The following is a 22,105-nucleotide window of genomic DNA, read 5'->3' as shown; positions in this document are numbered from 1 at the left end:
GAAAAACGCGGTACAATCCGGGGGGTTGCTTTTTCTGTGATAAAAAAAAAAAAAAAAGTGTTTTCAAGTGTCAATTTCCTCCCACATTCCAAAAACATGTATGGCAGGCTCATTGAACGCAGTAAATTGTGCCGAGGTGTGATTGTGAGTGTGAATGGTTGTTCATCTCTGTGTGCCCTGCGATTGGCTGACAACCAGTTCAGGGTGTCCCCCGCCTACTGCCCGAAGACGGCCGGGATAGGCTCCAGCACCTGCCGCAACCCTTGTGAGGATAAAACGGATCGGAAAATGGATGGATGGATGAATATTGCCAAAGCAACAACCGGTGCCGCCATGTTTGACGACGGAGATCCAACACAGTGACGCAAGTCGATGACGTAACACGCACTGTCCCATTTCTGCAGTTTTCGCATGCTTGTAACCAGCGCTCTCAAACACGACGTGCGCTTCTACTTCTGTAAGTGGACACTTCATTGGGTTGAATTGGGTATTTGGACGCGGCTGAAAATGGGTGGATTTTGCATTTTAATTCATGTTCAACAAACACACTATTCATCAGATAACCACGTTTTGATTATTGGGACCGCAAAGAATATATTATTGTATTTTTTTCAGTTTAGCTCTATTATGTTCCTTTGACAAGCTCCATCCAAAAGCCACTGAGAAGTTGGGTTATAACATGGCAGATACATTAGTTAGCTTCGATGAAAAATCCTGACCAGAGTAGAGCACCCCCAAAAGCTCTGCATTCACCCGCTATAAAAATCACCTGGACGCCCGTTTACAGGAAATAAAAGGAACAACTAAAACAAACTCCTTCCATGAAACTTGCCATTGCCAAAATGCAACACTGGCTCTTACAATGTCAATAAATTGCTGATAAATGCAAAACAAGTGAGATACAAAGGACTTGTAATATGGTACAAATGGTGGCCATTGTCCCTCCCTCCTCATTTGTGTCAGTCAGGACGAGGACAAGTTGATCTTTTCAAAGGGCCAGAGCTCGGTGTTGTTATTCTAACTTGGGTCATGTGTCCGCGGGGAGGCAACGCAGACGCCGCTGTTGTCTTTTCATCATACTTTGAGCCGTTTAATCTCAAGGTCTTGTGTATTTACACAAGAGATCCGCGCGGCTTTGCCCGCTGGATATCAAAGTCTGGCTCCTGTTCGCACGTGGCCACCGGGCTTCGAGGGACAACGGCTTTTTAAAAGCCTCGATCATGTTTGTCCTCATGAAATATCAAATTCATAGGTTGTCAAATCTAGAATTCCCAAACCTGAAAACAAACGTGTGTCATTTTTGCAGAAGACACAAGATGACACAAGTGAACCGTCCCAGTTGTGATCATTCACCACACGAAAAGTCGTTTTCACATCTCACAGTTTTGCAAGAAGTCAAAAGAACAGAAAAACTTCAAAATACTCATGTCTGAGTAGACTCAGAACTTTGAGAATGACTAGACCCTGCAGGCCAGCAAACACTGAAGAAGATTGCAGCTGAGCATGTACGTATTGTTCTCAGTGGACTACAGCACGATCACTTCAAGTCTCAAAAATAACATTTTCTTTTGCCATGTGATGTGCTTTACATGGAAATGTACAAGTTGGAGCTGGACTGGAAAACAGATATATTGATTACACCCCCCCTCCCCACACACACACATCTATTCTCCCTTCTCATACAGTACATTGCATCTCATACACTGTGCTGAATATAAATGATGTCTAGCTCTACGGTGTTAATGCAAAAATTCACATGTAAGAAATAAATATGGAGGTGGGGGGGACTACTGAAGTCATTCAGTGAAAAATGTATTGCACAAAAAAATTCAAAGAAAAATGTACGTCTATGAAACTTTTAAACATCCATTTTCCGATCTGCTTATCCTCACAAGGGTCGCAGGGGGTGCTGGAGCCTATCCTAGCCGTGTTCGGGCAGTAGGCGGGGGACACCCTGCATCGGTTGCCAGCCAATTGCAGGGCACACACAGACGAACAACCATCCGCGCTCACACTCACACCTAGGGAGGAAACCGGAGTACCCGGAGAAAACCGCCGCAGGCCCTTGGAGAACATGCAAAATCCACACAGGGAGGCCAGAGCTGGAATTGAACCCAGTACAGCTGCACCGTGAGGTCGATGTGCTAACCACTGGACCACCGGGCCGCACTTTTAAACATTTAAAGATGAAATGCCAATGTATTGTACTTGAACTGCACCAGTAAAATGTACTCACTCTGGATTGAAACAAAAACAAAGCTTCTTTCTAATATATTAGATTGCAGTTCGTGCTTGAAATTTTATTTGTATTGAATCCAGTGATTCTTTCACATACCACAAGTACAAAGGGGCCACATGAGAAACTGGAACGCTTATTGAACGCCAAGCCAACATGCTAAACCCAACTTTGTCAATATTATTTTTAACGTATTAACAAAAAACATATTGCCTTGTTGGACAGCAATGTGATCGCCGAGTTAGAACATCCGCCTCTCAGTACAGAGATGCAGGGTTCGATTCTGGCTCCGGCCTTCCTGTGTGGAGTTTGCATGGTCTCCCCGGGCCTGCGTGGATACTCTGGTTTCCTCCCACATTCCAAAAACATGCATGGAAGGTTAATTGAGCACTCTAAATTGTCCCAAGGTGTGAGTGTGAGTGGGAGTGTGAGTGTGAGTGTGAGTGTGGATGGTTGTTCGTCTCTGTGTGCCATTCGATTGGCTGGCAACCAGTTTAGGGTGTCCTCCACCTTCTGCCCGAAGACAGCTGGGATAGGCTCCAGCACCCCCCGCGACCCTTGTGAGGATAAAGTGGATGGATGGATGGATGGATAAATCATCAGTATATTGTTATCATGATCAAAGTTTTTTTTCACCCAGCACTACCTGTGAGTATTGATATATCTTCTGTCCAAATGGTTGTTCATCTATGTGTGCCCTGCAATTGTTCAGGGTGTACCCTGCATACAACCCGAAGCCAGACAGGATAAGTTACAGCACGCCCGTGAACCTCGAGAGGATAAGCGGCTCAGATAATGGACAGAAGGATGGATGGATGGATATTGTCTTGTTTCAATAATATGGTATGTATTGTTATAATTAATACAAATCCAGCCATCTATTTTCTGCATGTAGCACTTCTTCCAGACGTATTGGTACAATCACATGGCAGAAACCATGACATTTTTGCCATATAGACAGAAAATAATGTGAAAACGCAGTGGCGAAATCAGTTTATTCAAGTTCGGCGCGTTTAGCAATTAAGTGGCAACTTAAAATGCCTGCCGCTGTCTAGCAACAAGTGACCAATCATTTGACGAGCATACTCCTTCTTTGAATTTTCTTCATCGTGTTGCCGCACTTGTTCGCTATCTAAGAAATCATGGCAACAGGTGGCCATGATGTGCTGAATCCTGTCGAAAAATGTAACAGATGCCGCTAAAGTGTCAGGAAAAGCCCACTAGAACAGCTGAACATGATTTGAGGTTAATCAGTGGCATTTGAAATGAGGGAGAGTGTGTGCTGACTCGCATTCGTTTGAATTTGATTGGTTCATTTTGAATGAAGGGCTGAATTCTGCCTGACAAGTGTCCTTTGCCTGCTAGCTTTTTGTATTAATAAGTGTGCATTTTGGAATGAATCATGCAATTTATAAGGCTACAGTATGTACTACTGCTTCTTATTTGTCCTATAAGAAAACTTTATCTGCCTCTATTTCAAAATGTTGACCGTATTTTCCTTTTTTTTTGAGCATCTGTGGAGGTTCACCAGCTCGACCTTGCTTGTCTCCCTCACAATACACGTGCAGCTCCAAAAGAAAACACTCTGCCAGTCATCATCGGGGCTGAGAGAGGTGCACTTTGAATTTATGTGTGTGTGTGTGGTGGTGGGGGTTTCTGGTGATTGCACCTGGGCAGACATCTCTTCCTATCCGCCTCTGGGCCCTGATGTGCAGCGCTCCCAGGGAAGGGGGAGTGTGGGAGGCGCGGTGGAGGCACCGTGATGTCCACCTCTTGTTATTCCAACCATTAACATAATAGCAACATTAGTTCCAGGGCCACGCTCGCCTGCTCCGAAGCTGCCATTGTTCGAAGGCAGCTGCCGGAGATGAAGAAGAAGAAGAAGCTTCTTCTTCCTTCTCCTTCGTGCCCTTTGAAGACACAGAGCGACCATTCACTAGCGCCGGCTTGGGTTTTGGTTCGACGGGAGGCGCTTGAATGCTGACAAATTGCTTAATGGCTTCCTTGTGATTAACGAGTGTCTGTGTGTGACGTAATCCTCACCAAATTTGGGGACCTGATGTGTTTTGAGAGCCTTCATTTCTTTGTTTATACACTCATATGTGCACCAAATCAACACTAGGACACGGTGTGGCTGTAATAATGATCACGTTTGGTGATGGACTTGTGGTGGTCAAAAGGTTCATCAAGAAAGGCTACAGAGTACTCGTGGAACCTATTTGGTGAGACGCCATAACAAGTAATGCACGCAGCGATACTTGCCTGCAAGGGACAAAGCCTGTAACTGCGGCATTGAAAGCCATCCATGTGGCATTTTCTTGGTCATTCTCGCAATTTTTTCGGTCAATACTGCTGGAAGGTCTGTCACTGATGACGCCTGTTTTGCTGACTTTGTGTCAGATGAGGTCAGTGCTGCGGGCGCATAATAGATAAATCGATAGATTGCGTGTTGTTGGAATATAAGTGCTGAATAAATCTTACATCTCTCATGTTTAAATCTACAATCGATCTGGCGCATCACTCAATAGCAACCGGTGGGAGGGCCCAGTCAACAACTTGACGTCACAGCTGTTCCTAACATGACACTGTGCATGGAAATTAACTAGGGTGATTATTTAGTCAAATTCAAGACTTGATACAAATGTGGGAACAGCAAATATTTATCAAACATTCCAATATTGCTCCCTTTGCACATCAATAGAAAAAAAAAAGCACTTTGACATTTCGGTTGTAATTCTTGACTTACAAGTGTTTCTCTAGATCAGTGGTTCTTAACCTGGGTTCGATCGAACCCTAGGGGTTCGGTGAATCGGTCTCAGGGGTTCGACGGAGCCTCTGCCATGGAGGTGAAGACACATCCGACTCAACATGTCAATTAGTTATGACATGCCCGCTTGGCCATCACTGGCTGCTGATGATCACATTACATTGCTTGTCCAAGTCGTGCTGCGGGAAATTTAGTTCGCTCAGTAGTCAACATGTGACTGTCGTGATAGGATTTCGTAAAATTTAAAAAAAAAAAAAAAAAAACTTATGCTTTGAAATTTTATTTACTTTTTTCTGTTCTTAATAAATGTGTTTTTGAAACCTTGAATTGGTAAAAAGTCATATTTTTGTTTTTCACTAATGAAGGGTTCAGTGAATGTGCATATGAGCTGGTTGGGTTCGGTACCTCTAACAAGGTTAAGAACCACTGCTCTAGATAGAGGCTGGCAATCAGATGATTTTTTTATTTTTATTTTTTGTCTTTAGGTGCGAGCCAAATACAAGTGCTTGATGGTAGTAGTTAACGTCACAAGAAGCTGCAATTTGGTAGAAAGTGAGAAAATGAAAGAAGAAAAACACTTCAAGCTGCTTATTGCCAGTCTTAGTTGAGGTTTACTGGAGAATTAAAGTGGTCATGGTAAATGCTCTGTCACTTATATACAGTAGCGCTTTTCTAGCTTTGGCACTCAAAGCGCTGTACGCTCTTTCCACATTTACCAACTGATGACGCAGCATCTGGAGCAACTGGGGGTTCAGTATCTTGCTCAAGGACACTTCGATAAAGTCGCAATGAGAGATCATGTTGTGTGCAGTGGGAAATTCCCCAATGTCAATTATTTTTGACAAAAAATAATGACAGTATTTTATCATAAAAATATATGCCAACTATATATAATATGAGGGAAATCAAATGCTCTTCCACTAGCTGACAGACTGTACTTACAGGTAGTGCTGGGTGATATGGAAAAAATATTTGATCACGATAACAATATACTACGATCTATCCATCCACCACCCCTCCATCCATCCATCCATGCATCCATCCATTATCCGAGCCGCTTATCCTCATGAAGTTCGTGGGCATGCTGGAGCCTTTCCCAGCTGTCTTCGGGCAGTAGAAGGGGTACACACTGAATTGGTTGCCAGCCAATCGCAGAGCACACACAGACAAACAACCATCCACGCTCACAATCACACCAAGGGACAATTTAGAGTGTTCAATCAGCCAGCCATGCATGTTTTTGGAACGTGGGAGGAAACCCATGCCGTCACAGAGAAAACATGCAAACTCCACACTGGCCGGGTCCTGGAATCGAACCCTGCACCTCTGTACTGTGAGGCAGACATGCTAACCAGTCCACACCATGACGCCCTACCCCGATATATTTTCAGTTATTCGATAAAAATATATACAACAAATATTGATGACTTACCTTTTCTCATTTTATTTTGAAGTGACATTAAACAGACTTATATCATATGAGAAATGCCTCCAGTGTTGCTGCTGTAGCAAATTATCAAATTTAAAAAGAAAAGAAGTAGCCCACACATATTTGCGCAATCAATCTAAACAAGAGGTATAAAAATGTTTCTGACAGAAATTGATTAAAAACTGAGATAAAAACATGAGCTGGACTGTAATACAATTTTGAGAACATTGATTGTGTAGATCTCAAAAGTCCAAATCAAAACTCAGGACCCATTGTGAAAACAAGTCACATTAGTAATACAATCTGTAATCAATATACTAGTGTATATCCATCAATTTTCAGAATCGCTTATCCTCAATATTAATTACTAATTGATAATTACTTTTAATCTTCTAGGTCACTCCTCTCAGCTGACGTACGGGACGCCGTAACATTTCCTCTTTGTCGTCTGTGTGTAGCATTATATTGTATAATTTTCTCTCCAGACACTTATTAAATTGCCTGCTATTTAGCTGCTCAAAGTTGGATATGCTATGCTTTCATGTGATTCCAGTGAGACCTCTGTGAAGCGTACTCAGTCACCCGGGCACTTTATTCAGTCTTTCATGATGAATAGCATGACATTCGCTTAGCAAGTAGCCTAGCTTCTCAATCTTTTCCTCTGTTAATTACTCCTTCTTGTATTTTTGTGAGAATGATACCTGTAAGGAGTGTGCCCCATTTGCTGCTATGGAGACTGTGATGACTGACATAGTCGGGAAATTGCACTGTGTTTATGGGCGGCAGTAGCCAGCCAAAGCTTGTTCCTAGCGAGCTGCTGCAGCCTAATTTAGCCAAGTAGCACCGATCTCATCTCGGCATGCAGACCATCCGCATGACAGTCTCCACTCAATTATAGGAAAAACCTCAAGTAGTGATAATTACAGGTTTGTTGTTGATAGTTTATTGTTTCACATGGTGCAATTCATTTTTGGGATTCACCCACCTTGTTATTTATTACATTTCTCAAGCTGTTAGATTAATTTTTGCACTGTAAATCTGTCATGTATTATGACCACGGAATGATTCAAGTCCATATGTTAAGTCTGCCACTTGGTGGCAGCTATGTCGCATGAGAATTATAAGTGTAAGCTTTCACCCATCAAATCAAGCGTCCGCTGTTGATGCTACCGCTGCATTTTATTGCAGGTGACAATGCAGGTGATAAATTACAATAGGTATGGTAGGACACAAGCAACATGATACACACTTACGTCTTGTCTTGGCAGTGTATATTGTCATATCATCCAGCTCTACTCATAGGCATATATTCTTTATCCTCTGGCAAAAATTAATAATATTACTGCTGCTCACTTTGTTGCAAAACTGTTCTTTATGTATGCATGTGTGCATGTATTATACTGCCCCTGGTGGTCAAAGCATATATACCAGAAGGAGTCAAACAACGAATGGCTAAATATCCCTAGCTACTCGCCAAACAAATCGACCTTTTGATGGTTTTTGTGCTCTTTCTGGGATCCACTAATATACCACAAGATGGCGCCAAAGCACTACTTAACAGGAAAGTACAACTTGGTCTCAAGGAAATATGCTGAAGCAATACATCTCTACGAAGAGACTAAGAACTTTATATGTCAGGGAAGAGCCAAATTTAGCCTGGGTTGTTACCGGAAATTACGAAGATATATGCGCATACACATATATATGTTTTTGTCCAATGAAGTGAGCTACAATTAAAAAAGCAACCATCTGCAAGGCCTGCATTTTTAACAGTAATGTTGTAAATTGAGATGTAAATGATATTTAAATATTTTGGGATAATAGTTTTTGGTATAGTTACGGTATAACCTATTAATCGAGGCAATTATATGGGGGGTTTTTACTTTGGTCATCTGGGGTAGGGCTTGGTCCTCATCCCCACAAAAAAGTGGGACATGACTGTATAGTATTACAGTATCTTTATTCCTCCATTTATGCCAGCGATGTATGGTGACTGGCAACAATTCCATACTCTTCCTCCAGATGGCAAAATGTAGAATTAACCTGTGTTTCCACCTGTTGCCATTTCAACATTTCATCATTTTTGTGTTCAACGAAACAGGCCCAGATATTACGCATAAATGTATTTGTGTGTTGGTTGTTTAGATCATTAGTATTTCACGCTATACAATTTTTGTGAGGTGGTTTGCCCTGAGCTATTTTCCAATATTTTGTTCTTGGCTAGCGAATAGTTAATAAAACACAGATCTTCGGGGTTTGAAAATATGTTAAAAGTCCCCCTCTACGCCTTTGCGTGGACTTACCTTGCCAAATGAAGCAGACCCCCCAGAGCGCGCGTGCCGAGCTTCCCGTTGACATGATTGCTGCCTTTCAACATGCAACTCTTTTAGATCCCAGAACTCGAGAAGCTCCTGTCAGCAGCAGACATTCACGTGACCTGTCACCATGACACAAACACACATAAAGTGGTCCTGTAATCCTACACACGCTGCTGCGGCTACTTTTTCTTTTATGTCCAGTTGTTGGCTTCCATGCTCTGGTGGCAAAAACATCAGTGGGCATGCAACATCTCCACAGTGGTGCTCTCCTCGTGAGTGTGTAGCACACAGTGGCTGGCTTCCACTCATGCATGTGGAGCAAGTGTTTGTGTGTGTGTGTGTGTGTGTGTGTGTGTGTGTGTGTGTGTGTGTGTGTGTGTGTGTGTGCGTGTGTGTGAGGAGGAGTATAATGTGATGGTGGGAGGGCGTGTGTGTGCATTTGAGGGTGAGAAAGACAGAGAGGGAGAGAAGCAGATAAAGGAGCTTTGAGAGCGTGTGTGTGTGTGTGTGTGTGTGTGTGTGTGTGTGTGTGTGTGTGTGTGTGTGTGTGTGTGTGTGTATGTGTGTGTGTGTGTGTGTGTGCTTTCAACTTCCTAAATGAAAAGCTCAAGGGAGTGTTCAGGTGCGAAGAGTGCAGTGGGGACATTTTTTATTTTTATTTTTTTACTTCCAATGTTAAAAGAGACATACTATGCATTTTTTGTGACTATTTAAAACCATTCCCAGATGTCCGAAAATGTCTCTGATATGGCTTTTCCAAAACACCCCTAGCATCGAGAATCAGATTTTTTTTCAAGCCTTTCTGAAATTAGCCTGAGCGGGAAGTCCTGTCTCAGGCAAATGAGTCACTGCTCACCATGCCGGTTTGAGTTCCTTTGGGTAGTGTACGTGAGCTCTCATAAAGACAAAAAAGTTTGGTTTGTATTTTCACTCATGGAGGCAGCACTTCCTCATAAAGCTATACACACACTGAAACTCCAATACCCAGAGAAAACACACGCAGAAACAGTGAGAACCCTGAACCTCTCTCTCTCTCTCTCTCTCTCTCTCTCTCTCTCTCTCTCTGTATATATATATAAGTGTATATATATATATATAAAATTTATAAAAGAAACTACGCACCCATTACTTAAGGTTGTATTGCTCATGCTGGACTGACCTACCTTTCCTATTTCACAGTAATTTTAATTTTCTGTTCTATGGCTAACACACATCTGTGATGGCATAAAAAATTTAAATAAGTTAACAAAGAAGCATAACATTTTAATTGCTTACTTGGCTAAAGACATTCTCAACACCTTTGTTTGACCTCTGAGGCATATTCTTCGAGACCGAAATTACTGTAATTTCCGGACTATAAACCGCTACTTTTTTCACCTGCTTTGAACCGTGCACCTTAAATAACGATGCAGCTAATTTATGGATTTATACGGGCTAACCAGCTTCATTCCGCCAATATTTGCATCCGTCCTTGGCGGTGTCCCATTTCTCAGAAGCGTTGACCTCACATCAGGGAGCAGCGACATTGCTGGGATACTCTATATAGCCCATGAGTGAACGGGGTGCAGCCTGATGTGACACCAAACCTTCTCATGTGATGTTACAAAAAGTCCCCGATATGCATCGACCATCTGCAAGACTTGCTTTGGAAAGTCCTTCTCGCTATCTGTGCAACCCACTTTTATACAAACACGACATTGGACAATGGGTACGTGTAAAAGTTCTCATCTCTCTTTAAATTTAGTGGGTGCAACATATATGTTAAGGTGCGCTCCAGTATTATACAGTAATAGTTTTGGATTTTTCATTAAAGTTTTAAAAAATGTTTTATAATTCATTTTATAAGCATTTTTTTCCCCAAAAATGCTTCATTTTAGTTTAGTTTTAGTATTTGTTTTATTTTTTCTTGGATGCAAGATTCAAACAAAATTCACAAAGTATTGTGTAAAGTAACTGTTTGACCTGCCTTCTTTTGTATGGACATACAGCAATATCAAAATAAAGACATTTAAAATATACTCATACTCAAAGCTCATATATGATATTAATTCACCAAGATGAAAACAAAAAACATGTTTGCTTTCATTTTACTCACTTTCAGTTACTTTTGTAAATATAAGATATAGTTCCAGTTAGTTTTTTTTTTTTTTTTAAGCATTTTTGTTTTATTTCATTCCGGAAAATTGTTATTCAATTTTACTTTTAGTTCTTGCAGTTTCTTTTACTATAATAACCTTGGTTCACTCAATCGTCCGGAAATTATGGTATGTGCATATAAATCACAGCTTTACTCCTTGCAAATCCACATTCACAGTCACTATTTACACAACGGCCACATATGTTCACATTTACAACCACCCCGTGGCATTAAATTACATACAAAGTTTTACTGTAGCAACATGTTCATGCTTGATAACTTATTGCCAAAATATTGCACAAAAATGTCCGGGTGGCCTTTGTAGAACTGGGCCAGCAGATGTCTCTTTTCCTTGTTGGGCATGTTGGGGTTCTCGTGGATTGTCCGTAGTAACGACCGCAATTCCTCTTTAGTGTGCGTTTCTCTGTTTTCCGAATAAGCCTTTGCGCTCTGTCTTGTGCAATACGTCGACCCTGAATTTACAGAGGGGAATGAAATACAACAATATGGGAAATAAGAGGAATATTTTTTGTGGAGATGATGTCAAATAAATGATACAATGAAGTAAGATCTGCACACCTGTTATCATATCTGCATCCTTCCCTCGAACGATATTCTTCAATCTGTCGCTGACCATCTTGTGTAGTGAAACAGGAACCTGATGGCAATAAAAAAATATGATATACATTTGTAAATTGTAACAAAGAAACTCCAGCAAATGTGTTTATTTTTTGACTATTATGTACCTGGATGTCGTGATGTATGTTACCCCATTACATTTACTTCAGTCATCGTCATTTTTGGGCTAACTTATACCTGCCAGATTTAGTTTTAATGCATCATACTGTTTTACTTACAGTATTTCCATACTAAAAGGCGCACTAGATTATGAGGCGCACCTTCAATGAATGGCCTATTTTGTCATTTTTTTCATATAGTGGACGCACCGCATTACAAGACGCAATCTACAATGCATCCAATAGATGGAGCGACGCTCAAGGAAATGCCAACAGAACACTACACTACACTACACTCTGATTTATATAGCGACAATCAGATGTCAGTCAAACTTATTTATTAAAGCACCGACACAGTTCATTTAACCAATAGCAAGTTATAACATTGACTCGTTAACGTTGAACTCTCTTGCCGCTGCTCTATTTCTGTGTTCAACTGCGAAACCAATCGCCTTAAGTTTGAACTCTGCGTCGTAAGCATGTCTCCAAGCAGCCATTTTGGGGTCGAAATATTACCATAATGATCATACACAAGGCGCATCAGATTTTAAGGCGCGCTGTGAGCTTTTACGAAAATGGAAAGCTTTTAGGTGCGCCTTTTAGTGCGGAAAATACGGTATACTTAAGTATTTTTTGCTAGGAAACAACTGGCATTTTTACTCCATGCATACTGCATGTATTTGTTGTATATTATTTACGCGCATATTATATGCCACCAATTTGTATTATTACACTAATATATTTAGTTTTAGATATTTATTATAAAATGCTTAGTGTAAAACCACGTTGACATTTAATTATTTCAGAGATAATGTTTAAAAACATGTTTGCCGTGAGACGGAAGCTATTATCAGTACAGTACAAAGTAGAACCACAACTAATTGTTAATACACCTCTGACAGTGTCGGTCAAAACTGAAGATCATCTTCATAAATTTATCTCCCTGCCATCGGATGCTATGAGAAGGTGCCGGTGTACCTAATGTTTTGACCAGTGCGTTGAAAAGATCATTGAAAAGATATGGGATGGAAGAATAAAACACATTGAAAAAGCACAAACAAAAGCCTCATGATTATCTTTCCTTCCGCTGCACATCTCTTACATAACGTCCCTGTTTATTACCTCCTTCCTGTTGGGAAGCCCGTCTTGTTTTTGTTTTTTTTTGGGGGGGAAGAGACATGCAATTAGTTTTAAGCTGTTCCTGATGTGCATAAGAGATGAAACTCGCAAACAGCGTGCAGCCGTCCCCGGCCGTTTGTGAGCTCTTCTAATGTAATGCACAACACTCACATTGAATAGATCGCAATGGTTGTCCATCATAAAAAGAACCATCAGGTCCACTTTGCCTTTGGAGAGTCTTCGGCTGTACACGATGGCGCTGGAGAATGACCTCTTCACTGCCATTCGGTTCTCGATCTGCGGGACACACAGGCGCAAAGAATGGTAACTATGCTCCTGAAATATATTTAAAAAAAGCAGATGGCATCATTCGGTGTCTTTTGGATGAGATCACGCATATCAAGACAATGCACAAGCTCATGAACATATGGCGAATATTTGAAATCAAAATTTGCAACCTTAAATCTACCACAAAGAGTGTCACAAAAGAGAGAAAAGGTGAGAGACATTGTTTAAATTTAGAAGTAGAGGCGATGATGTAATGTACGTACTGTACATACAGGTACGTGCATACACGGCCACACATCAACACGCACACACACTACTAATTATTACTACTACTACTCAATAGCGTGCAAATAGTTTGTCAAGTTTGTCATAATTATTTTGCCATCAAAAGTGCATTTTCATTGCTGCTGGTGGTATTTTATAGAAGAAAAGAACTGTTCAGATGTTTGAGTAGCCAATAAAGCAAAAAATACTGGCAGAACATTCACTCTTGTTGTTGTGCATAAAATATATTTTTCACCAAAAGTTGGTTTTCTGCCCTTTTCTGAAATGGGTGAAACCAACCCGAGTTCTATTGCTGATTAGTAAAAAAAAAAAAAAAAGGAATAAGGTAGAAAGAAACTTTTTTTTATGTTCAAAGAAAAGAATCTAATCTTTCATTTGGTAATTTTATCAAATAGATTCTTATAAGGATCTTATTTATTGTACTGTATGTTCAGTTGAAATAAAATGTCCTAAGTTACACATTTAATTCATTCTGTGAACACATTTGCTGTATTTTACAGGGGAAAAAAAATGTTTCAACTAAATAATAAATAATGATGCCCAGCCTAACAGCCACACTGGCTTCGCCTCGGAAACATAGCTATGTTACTGTAGGCACACACCTCTTTGTGGAGTTTGATGTCCTGTGCGTTAGCGGCAATGGCCATGAACCTGAGCAGCCGCCGCAGCTCCTCCCTGCATCGAGAGTCCTGCAGCTTCAGGCTGAGCTGCAGTGCCTCCAGAGCTTGCTCCAGTTTACCGTTTACTGAGGACACATGGCACACAAACGACGATGACACAAGGCAGAAGGAAGTGGAACCTCAGCATAGCGTACACAGTGAGTTATGTCACCAATTTTAAAGCGACTGCTTTAATTGGTTTTTACAAGGGATGGGCGAGTATCGATACCAGGATGTGGTATCGTGGCCGATACCTGTCAAATTTCAAGGTAGCGGGTCCTGTTATATGTTAGCATTAAGCTAACGCAATTTCAATTGTAAGGTTTGGTTGAACATTTTGGTGTTTAAGATATGTATCGGATTTACAGTACACGTCAACTGAGAGTGACAAATAGCGTGACACAAGAAAGCTTTGCATCTTATTTGGACAATTATATGAGCATTATTACTGCTGTATTTTAACACACTTGCGTTTTAAGCATGTGGGAGGAGAAAACTGGACTCTCTATATTGCGGGGGTTTTTTTCACCTATTGCAGGTGGGCCTGGAAAGTCTGTACTACCAGCAATAAAATGAAATAAGTCTTCTCACCGAGAAGCTCCGAAATGCCCGAGTAGATGTCGAACAAGTGGTTGCTGAGGAGTGGCGGCTGCTTGACTCGAGCGTAATGATTCGCCAGGACTTCGTAGAGCAGCCTCTTACATTCGAATAGGTCATTGGCGCAGCCCGCCAGACCTTTGCTGACCTCCACCACTTGATTATCGGGGAGGAAGTCCAGACAGTCTACGGCACCAGACATCCATTCATCTGCCCTGAGGGATAGAAAGCAGTCGGGATTTGAAACGAATACAGCCAAGTGATGTCAGCAGGAGATTTGAAGATCTATGCGATATCATTTTCACCCTCTTGTGTAGCTTATAACATAGCCGATATATTACAAATAGTGCAATAATGTTTGAAAAGGAAGATTTCTGACACAGTTGTATTGAATCTAGTGCTTGTGGACAATGTTGTACTTGTCGAAAAAAAATGCTACATCTTGTTTGAGAGGTTGGTAAACCGTACTTAGGTACTACAATAAGCATCAATCCGCATTATATGAAACTACAATTTGCCAATGATAAACTCATGTTGTTGGGCCCACCAAATACCGAGCAACGTGGCTGAACCAGAACTGTCGCGTCGTATGCAGTGTTCAGCCACTAACTTTTCTGTGATTCACTATTTAACCTTTTTGGGACAGCGTATTATTATTATTATTATTATTATTATTATTTTATTGAACCACAAAAACATGGTGTGATTGTCAAGGAAGAAGTCGATTGCCATGAGAGGAAATGAGCATAGATATTTTGAAAGCCTGTTTGCACTGATTAATCAAAACTGTTTTGTTTTGTGAAAGCTGGTGTATTTTTTTGATCGGCTGTGCAATTTGCACCATTGTGGCGCCGTTCAAACGATTTAACAATTTTGTGGACCGTGTAACCTGATAACATGATCAGCTGTCCACTGTAGTAACCGCTGTCCCTGAAAGGGTTAAAGCAATTTCTTTCTCAAAGTCGATTCTCAGTCTCCAAAATGCTGAGGGTCATGTAAAAAAAAAAAAAAGATCCAAAACAATTCCTATACGTTTTCACTGAAGAACCGCCACTTACTGTGCCTCACTGAAGGCCTTGAGCACTTCTCTGTCCAAGTAGCCTGCTGACAGCAACAAGTCTGAGTCGCTGTCTACCGTGAGCAATGAAGACCGCGAGGCGCACTTGCACCCCAGCAAGTTCTCCAGCAGCGGGAGCTCAATCAACTGCAGGAGCCTGCACACGGCCTGCTGGTGCCACACCTCTGTGACCACTGCGGTGGAGAATGGTTGAAAGGTGACTGAAGTATTTGTGAGCTTTTATACCATTCATCGCTTTGACGGCTACTTACGCTCCCGTGAGAGGCCCAAGTTGATCATCTGAGGCGTGATGGTCGAGTTTAGGTTGAGATTTCTCAGCACGTCCTCCACTGATCTGCCTCGTCTTACGGGAGAGTGAGTGAAGTAGGTCGGCATCTCTTGTCTGGAGGGGGACATCATGGCAATTAATCAGGGAAGGTGATTCCCGTCACAATGTTTGGATTGCTGTTATTTCATGACAATCAGACAAATTATATGTACCTGCTCTAAACCGTTTCTGATCAACATTTTTTTTTGGTACTTCGGAACTTAAAGCATCATTAAAAATATAATTTCTCCACACACGACATTTATAGGGAGCTGATATAAAGTACTTGGTGTATTGAAACTAATGGTTGCGCTTGTAGTTTTCAGTGGTGTAATGCGTTTCACTGCATCATCGTGAGCTGTAATATTTTAATTCTGAGCCAGCTTATTGATGTAATGATCAGCAACCAGAACATGAAGTTAAGCCTAGTAGAAACCCTGAAAAAAAAGTAGCTTGTTCAAAGAAAGCGCTACTTTTCCATTAGACAGGGCAATGGCCTGTTGAAATGGAGCTTTTCCCCTCACTTCACATAGGGCCTGACGCCAACACACCACAAGGTGGCACCAAAGCAACAGTTTTATATTAGATGAGCACAAAATCTGCCAATAGCATATGATATTTACAGTAAATTATAATGTATAATAATATTTTATTACCTTTCAGACAGTGGATTATAGCTGTTCTTGTTCCTTTTTATGCCTGGAGAGTCATAGCCGCTCTCTATGGTTACCGTGGAGTTAGACTTGGTATTGTTCAGCGTTGACAAACCCGTCTGCGGGCTCGGGAACCTGTACAAACTACAGCTACTGTCCTCAAAAGTGGCCCGCTTCTTTTCCTTGCCAAACACTTTCACGCCCACAGGCTCAAAGACCTTCGAGTCCATCAGGGCTTGACAAAGTCGCACGGCTTTCTGGCGAGGGACTGCATCGTCACCAAAGAAGCGATTCAAGGTAATGTGCGTCAACACGGCATCCACGGCCTCGGAGCCGAGAAAGCAGTCCTCGTAGGACTTGAGATTGTGGCGCCGGCGCTTGACCTCCACGTGGGTGTGGAGGTTGGAGATGATGCTGCTCCAGATTTGGGTGGCCCGGAATGGCTTCCCAGCCATGCCTTGCTCTGAGGGACGGAACACAGTTGTGTTAAAATCTTAGCGAAGTGTATTTCTGCATCTCTCATATCTCGGTATCTCCAAATTTTGAGCTTTCATTTCATTCATCAGAATCACTGAGAATGTTTTTTAAGTTTTTTTTTCCAGCAAGCAAGATATAAAAAGTGACAAAATTGGAGATACTTGCATTCCACTGGAATGCATTTTTTTTCTTTGTTTTTTTAATCAAGTAGCCTTCCACATCCCAAAAAACACCCCAAATACTGCAGTAATGACTAACATTAAAATCCAGCAACATACTAGGTGCAAGAATTAATCAAAAACAAGGCCGAAATTTTATTCCTAAAAAGTACATTTAATATTTGGGTTAATCAGTGTGCACAGTTTCAATGTTAAAACTGCTCACTTCAAATAATAGTTAACATTCAATGCAGTGCAAGAAAATTAATCAGCATCAAAGGTACAGTTTTTTCCGGGCTATTTTGTCGGGTCAGATACATAAAAAATAACATTGCTGAATTGGAAAACACAATAAGTACAGTATTTAAAATTGGATGAAATATGAACAGCCTCCTGGAATGAATTATGTTGAGCTCAGAGAGTTCATTGTCATAAAAAAAAAAAAAAACAATGTGGTTCTCCAAGGATGAAGAAACAATGTACATACTGTTAAGCCTCCCTTCCAAGAGATGTCCTCATATTGTATTCCAAAATGTGGGTGGTCTTCCTTGCTGCTAACACATGCACCAGACTGCACCGCAGTTCAAACAGAGCGTGTGTAGTTGAGCTCACCACAGTTTGGTATGGAACAGCAAACACTTACTCTAACTGGTTTGAGTGACTATGTGGCGATGGCGGTAAAGAAGCCATTTTTCTGTTCCTGGCATACAGTAAGCCGCTGTCCTGCAGAAATGATCAACAGGCTTAAGTGTGGCGAGCTCCGCCCTGTACGTTAGTGTTTCACAACCTCCACTGAGTCAAGGCAATAAGGGATGAAATGATTAATCGAATCAATTTTAGACACCATAAAATATTAAGGAGGGAATGTATTTTTTTTAATGGGGGAGAAATACATTCATAAATGTTTTCTAAAAACAATCAACTATGTATTTCATCCATCCCTTTTCCCAGCCATCTTTGGGCAGTAGGCAGGGTACACTCTGAACCGGTTGCCAGCCAATCGCAGGGCACACAGAGACGAACAACCATCCACGCTCACACTCACACCAAGGGACAATTTAGAGTGTTCAATCAGCCTCTCATGCATGTTTTTGGGAACGTCAGAGGAAACCGGAGTACCCGGAGAAAACCCACACAGGGGAGAACATGCAAACTCCACACAGAAAGGCCGGAGCCAGGATTGAACCCACGACCTCTGCACTGTGAGGTCGCCGTGCTAACCACTGACGCACCGGGCCACACTATGTATTCGAAATCTAAATCTTTTGTGATGGTCAATTATTTAACAAATCAATCCTTAGGCGTCGTGGAAATGCAACGACACTATAATATGTCGTAAGAAAAAAAAAAAGGGTAAGACGGTCTAACAACCTTCCTACTTGAGCTTTGAAGTCAATTGTCTTAAACAGTTGTGTCGGTCATCACAAGAAAGCAGAGTGTCCCCACATGAGATGTCAGAATAGCTTTCAGGTCACCACGGGGAGCATCGTAAGCCAGTAGAGCAAATGTTATGGAACGGGGGGGCAGCCTGGGGCTATACATCACTGTCCCTCACGGTTGCAGCTCCGCTCTGTGTTATGACAATATAACCTGACATGATTGCGACGCAGCTGTGACAACAACTAGAAAGCAGTTTGGAGAGCAACTGCATGCAGGCAGACCTGCTAGAGTTAATGTCGAACCTTGGACAAAACGACAGTCAAGTTGCGGCACCTTTTTGCCAGTATGAATTAGCTATTTTTTATTAAGTGAAGGGATAATTATTTTTGATGTACAGTATTATGTAAATCACAACAGATTACCATTTTTTGTGGTACTTTGAGATACAACTGAAGCATTTTACGACTTTTTCAAGATCAGTCATTATTTATTGTTTTTTGTTTAGTTTTTTTTTTTTTGCTTGGCTTAAACGCAAATATTTGAGATAGGAGTGCTGTAGGGTTGCACTTGACTCACGTCACAACAAGAAGCAGTTTGGCAGATGGTGAACAATTCTTTAAACTGTTCCAGTTTACTACCAAACTATACATAAAACACAGAGAACTGTACAATGTGTATCTCAAACAGCCTCAATAAAGTCCATTTAGCTTAATGTTAGCAAACGATGCAAAAAGCCATAGAACGGGATTGACGAATGGCATCCAAGCAACTGATATTTAAAAACAAACGGTGGCGCAGCACAAACAATAAAATTCTCACTTGCATATATTCTTTATCTTCTGCAAAAAAATGCAGCTTACTGACTCAGTTGCAAGAAGAGGCAATACAATGTCCATTGAATTCAAGTAAAAAATATGGCAAAATGTGTGATTCCTCAGATTGTACTTAAGTATCCATCCATTCATTCATTCATTTTCTGATCTGCTTTATCCTCACAAGAGTCGCGTGGCAGGCTGGAGCCTATGCCAGCTGTCTACGGGCAGTAGGCGGGGGACACCCTGAACAGGTTGCAAACCAATTGTACTTAACTACGTCTGTATCACTGTATGATTTTTCTAAGCGTAGTAACGTAACAAATCAAACTCATATTTCCAGGCAACACTGTACGATACACCAAGCAGGCACAAAATCAGGTACACGTGCATGATTTAGTGAGACCCATCACAAAACCTGTACGCAACATCTTGCCGTTACAATACCACTTTGATTTTCAGCTCAACTCAGCTGAACTTTTTATAGCACTTTCGCAACAGCAGGAACAAAAGTGCTGTACACAACACATAAAATAATCATAATAAGACAATCACCTATTCAATCACTCTGTTCATATTGGCACTTCTAATACCGAAAGTGCCTATGGTTAACCTCATACAATACATTGCATCCCTGACCAACGGTTTACTGGACGCCGAGTGAATGACTTTTGTCCTGCAAGATTTGGGTGATTTTTATTCCATTATGGACGTAAAACCAGTAGCCGATACCATACCATACGAAACCATAGCATACTATACAAGCAAACATTCATGCAGAGAGTATAGAGAAGCTGTATATACAGTAACAGCTAATGCAAACTACAGAAGAAAAGTCTTAGTGACGTTATCAGATGAAAATCCTTTCAATTAGAAATTAGGGCCATCTGGATAATCCACAGGATTCCCTGGATTACTAATGAATGCATAAATCCGGATCTGATCAATTTCCATTAACTCTTGTTAAAGACTAAAAAAGAAAAAAAGGGTGTCGGAAGAGGAAGGGTGGTGAGGACGGGGGTCATGTGTGGGTCAAAACAATCCAAGGAACCCGGCTGTGCTCAAGACCAAGACATTTTACTGCACTGTGTTGTTACCGTTGTAACACGTCGGAATACAGCATACGACTAGGCAAAACTAATGACGGGTGCTATTTTTATTGATTTGTTTTTGTTTGATTCGATGGCAGCCCATCAAAAGATGTCTTCACAAGCAAACAGTCAGTTTCACTATTTAACTAATCAATAAATGATGGAGTGAACTGTCGGAATGGCAGTGCTAAATAAATATTGTATTAATATTGGAATTGATCTCCTCTTTGAAGCATTAATATTAATGTATGCAGTGGCAAGCCGTTGACTTTAGTGATGTTAAGAGTTCAAAGTCCTAGCCATGAATGCATTTGTAAAGTATAAACATGCAAAATTTGAAACAATCACTAAAACTACATTATATCATGAATGCACAGGGCCACACAACGTCGCTCATGATGGTCGACACCCAAAAAGACTTCATGTAGGACCCAGAGCCAGCCAGTTGAGATGATTGCTGTTGTGATGGCAGGTAGAGAGCAAGAGTGCAGCAGTGTTTGCCCACAGTAGTGAAGGTAAATAATTGCAGAGGGAGACAAATGTCATCAACACAAGAGGCTTTTTCCCCCCTAGTGAATATCGCAGCACCAGCCTTATCATCATCATCATCATTATCATCATCATCATCATCATAACTGCAGTAAATAGTCTAGTAGGACCTCAAGCAAGCCGCACAGCGATCACATGGCATCAGGCCATTAACAGTTGGTGTGCAGATAATCTTCATTCCTTGAGCATGCAAGAACAAGTGAGATTAAGCTGCCGAGGCAAACTGTGGACTCGCTGCCATTGGCCCGCTGACATTTGAATCCTCGCATCAGGAGCCGTTGTGTTAAGGCATTTTTACCTTGTGTCACCTGTGTAAGTGTGGGGTTTTTTCTAACCCTAAATACCCCATGCTAATAATGAGTCACACAACAGAAGCATAGGTCAATTTAAATTACTGCATTACAATACTCAAATAACGCCATGACGTTCATCTTGTCTTATTAGTTAAAATAGGTTTAAGGGTTTTTTTGTTTTTGTTTCAGACATTGGTCATAACTGGAATGAACTGAAGTAATATTTTCATTATTTGCAGAGGATAAAGAATACATGCCTACAAGTATTGTTGTGTTGCCTGTCTACATGTGTGCTTCACTGTGAGTGTAATAATACTACTACTAATAATAATAATCATCATCATCATAATAACAACAACAAAGATGCTATTCATTACACCGTCTGTGGCGTTTTATAATGCTTGTTAGCATTAAGATAAGGTGGGTTCACTGTCACGATACAGTGTTCATCTCAAATGTTTGCACGTAAAACACAACAAAACAACGGCTAATATCTTGAAAACCTCCAAATGTCGAGTCTGTCACATGCCAAGGAGCCAATAACCCTCCAAAAAAGCTCAACTTAATGTCTAATATCTTTCAGACTTAAAACTCTTAACTGGCCATCAACCACTGCCACAAAGCAGGTCAATCTGTATAAGATTGAAGAATTAACAAGAATTAGTAAATACATGCCAAACTGGTCCTCTGATTTGAACAAGGGGATGTATTTTTGTTTTTATAATTTGCAAAAAA

At 41.0% G+C, this 22,105-nt stretch overlaps 2 protein-coding genes across 2 annotated transcripts in view; both read right to left on the bottom strand.

Moving 5' to 3' along the window:
* The window catches only part of apcdd1l (adenomatosis polyposis coli down-regulated 1-like), a 23,964-nt gene extending 14,855 nt beyond the window's left edge, over window positions 1-9,109 (bottom strand). Inside the window, exon 1 of the mRNA XM_019858455.1 lies at window positions 8,736-9,109. Coding sequence (XP_019714014.1) covers window positions 8,736-8,790 — 55 coding nt within the window. The 5' untranslated portion in view covers window positions 8,791-9,109. The remainder of the gene's footprint in view (window positions 1-8,735) is intronic.
* A 2,005-nt stretch (window positions 9,110-11,114) lies between these two features.
* LOC109507050 (DEP domain-containing protein 7-like) overlaps window positions 11,115-22,105 on the bottom strand; it is a 38,577-nt gene continuing 27,586 nt past the window's right edge. Inside the window, exons 3-10 of the mRNA XM_019856200.1 lie at window positions 16,614-17,103; window positions 15,902-16,032; window positions 15,631-15,823; window positions 14,567-14,787; window positions 13,919-14,061; window positions 12,915-13,040; window positions 11,467-11,545; window positions 11,115-11,360 (exon numbers count right to left, since the gene is read on the bottom strand). Of these exons, the coding sequence (XP_019711759.1) occupies window positions 11,137-11,360; window positions 11,467-11,545; window positions 12,915-13,040; window positions 13,919-14,061; window positions 14,567-14,787; window positions 15,631-15,823; window positions 15,902-16,032; window positions 16,614-17,103 (1,607 nt within the window). The 3' untranslated portion in view covers window positions 11,115-11,136. The remainder of the gene's footprint in view (window positions 11,361-11,466; window positions 11,546-12,914; window positions 13,041-13,918; window positions 14,062-14,566; window positions 14,788-15,630; window positions 15,824-15,901; window positions 16,033-16,613; window positions 17,104-22,105) is intronic.

This window comes from Hippocampus comes, unplaced genomic scaffold (assembly GCF_001891065.2).
Source record: "Hippocampus comes isolate QL1 unplaced genomic scaffold, H_comes_QL1_v1.1 scaffold17, whole genome shotgun sequence".
Taxonomy (NCBI): domain Eukaryota; kingdom Metazoa; phylum Chordata; class Actinopteri; order Syngnathiformes; family Syngnathidae; genus Hippocampus; species Hippocampus comes.
Note: the sequence above shows the minus strand (reverse complement) of the source record. Positions and strands in the feature narration are given on the sequence as shown.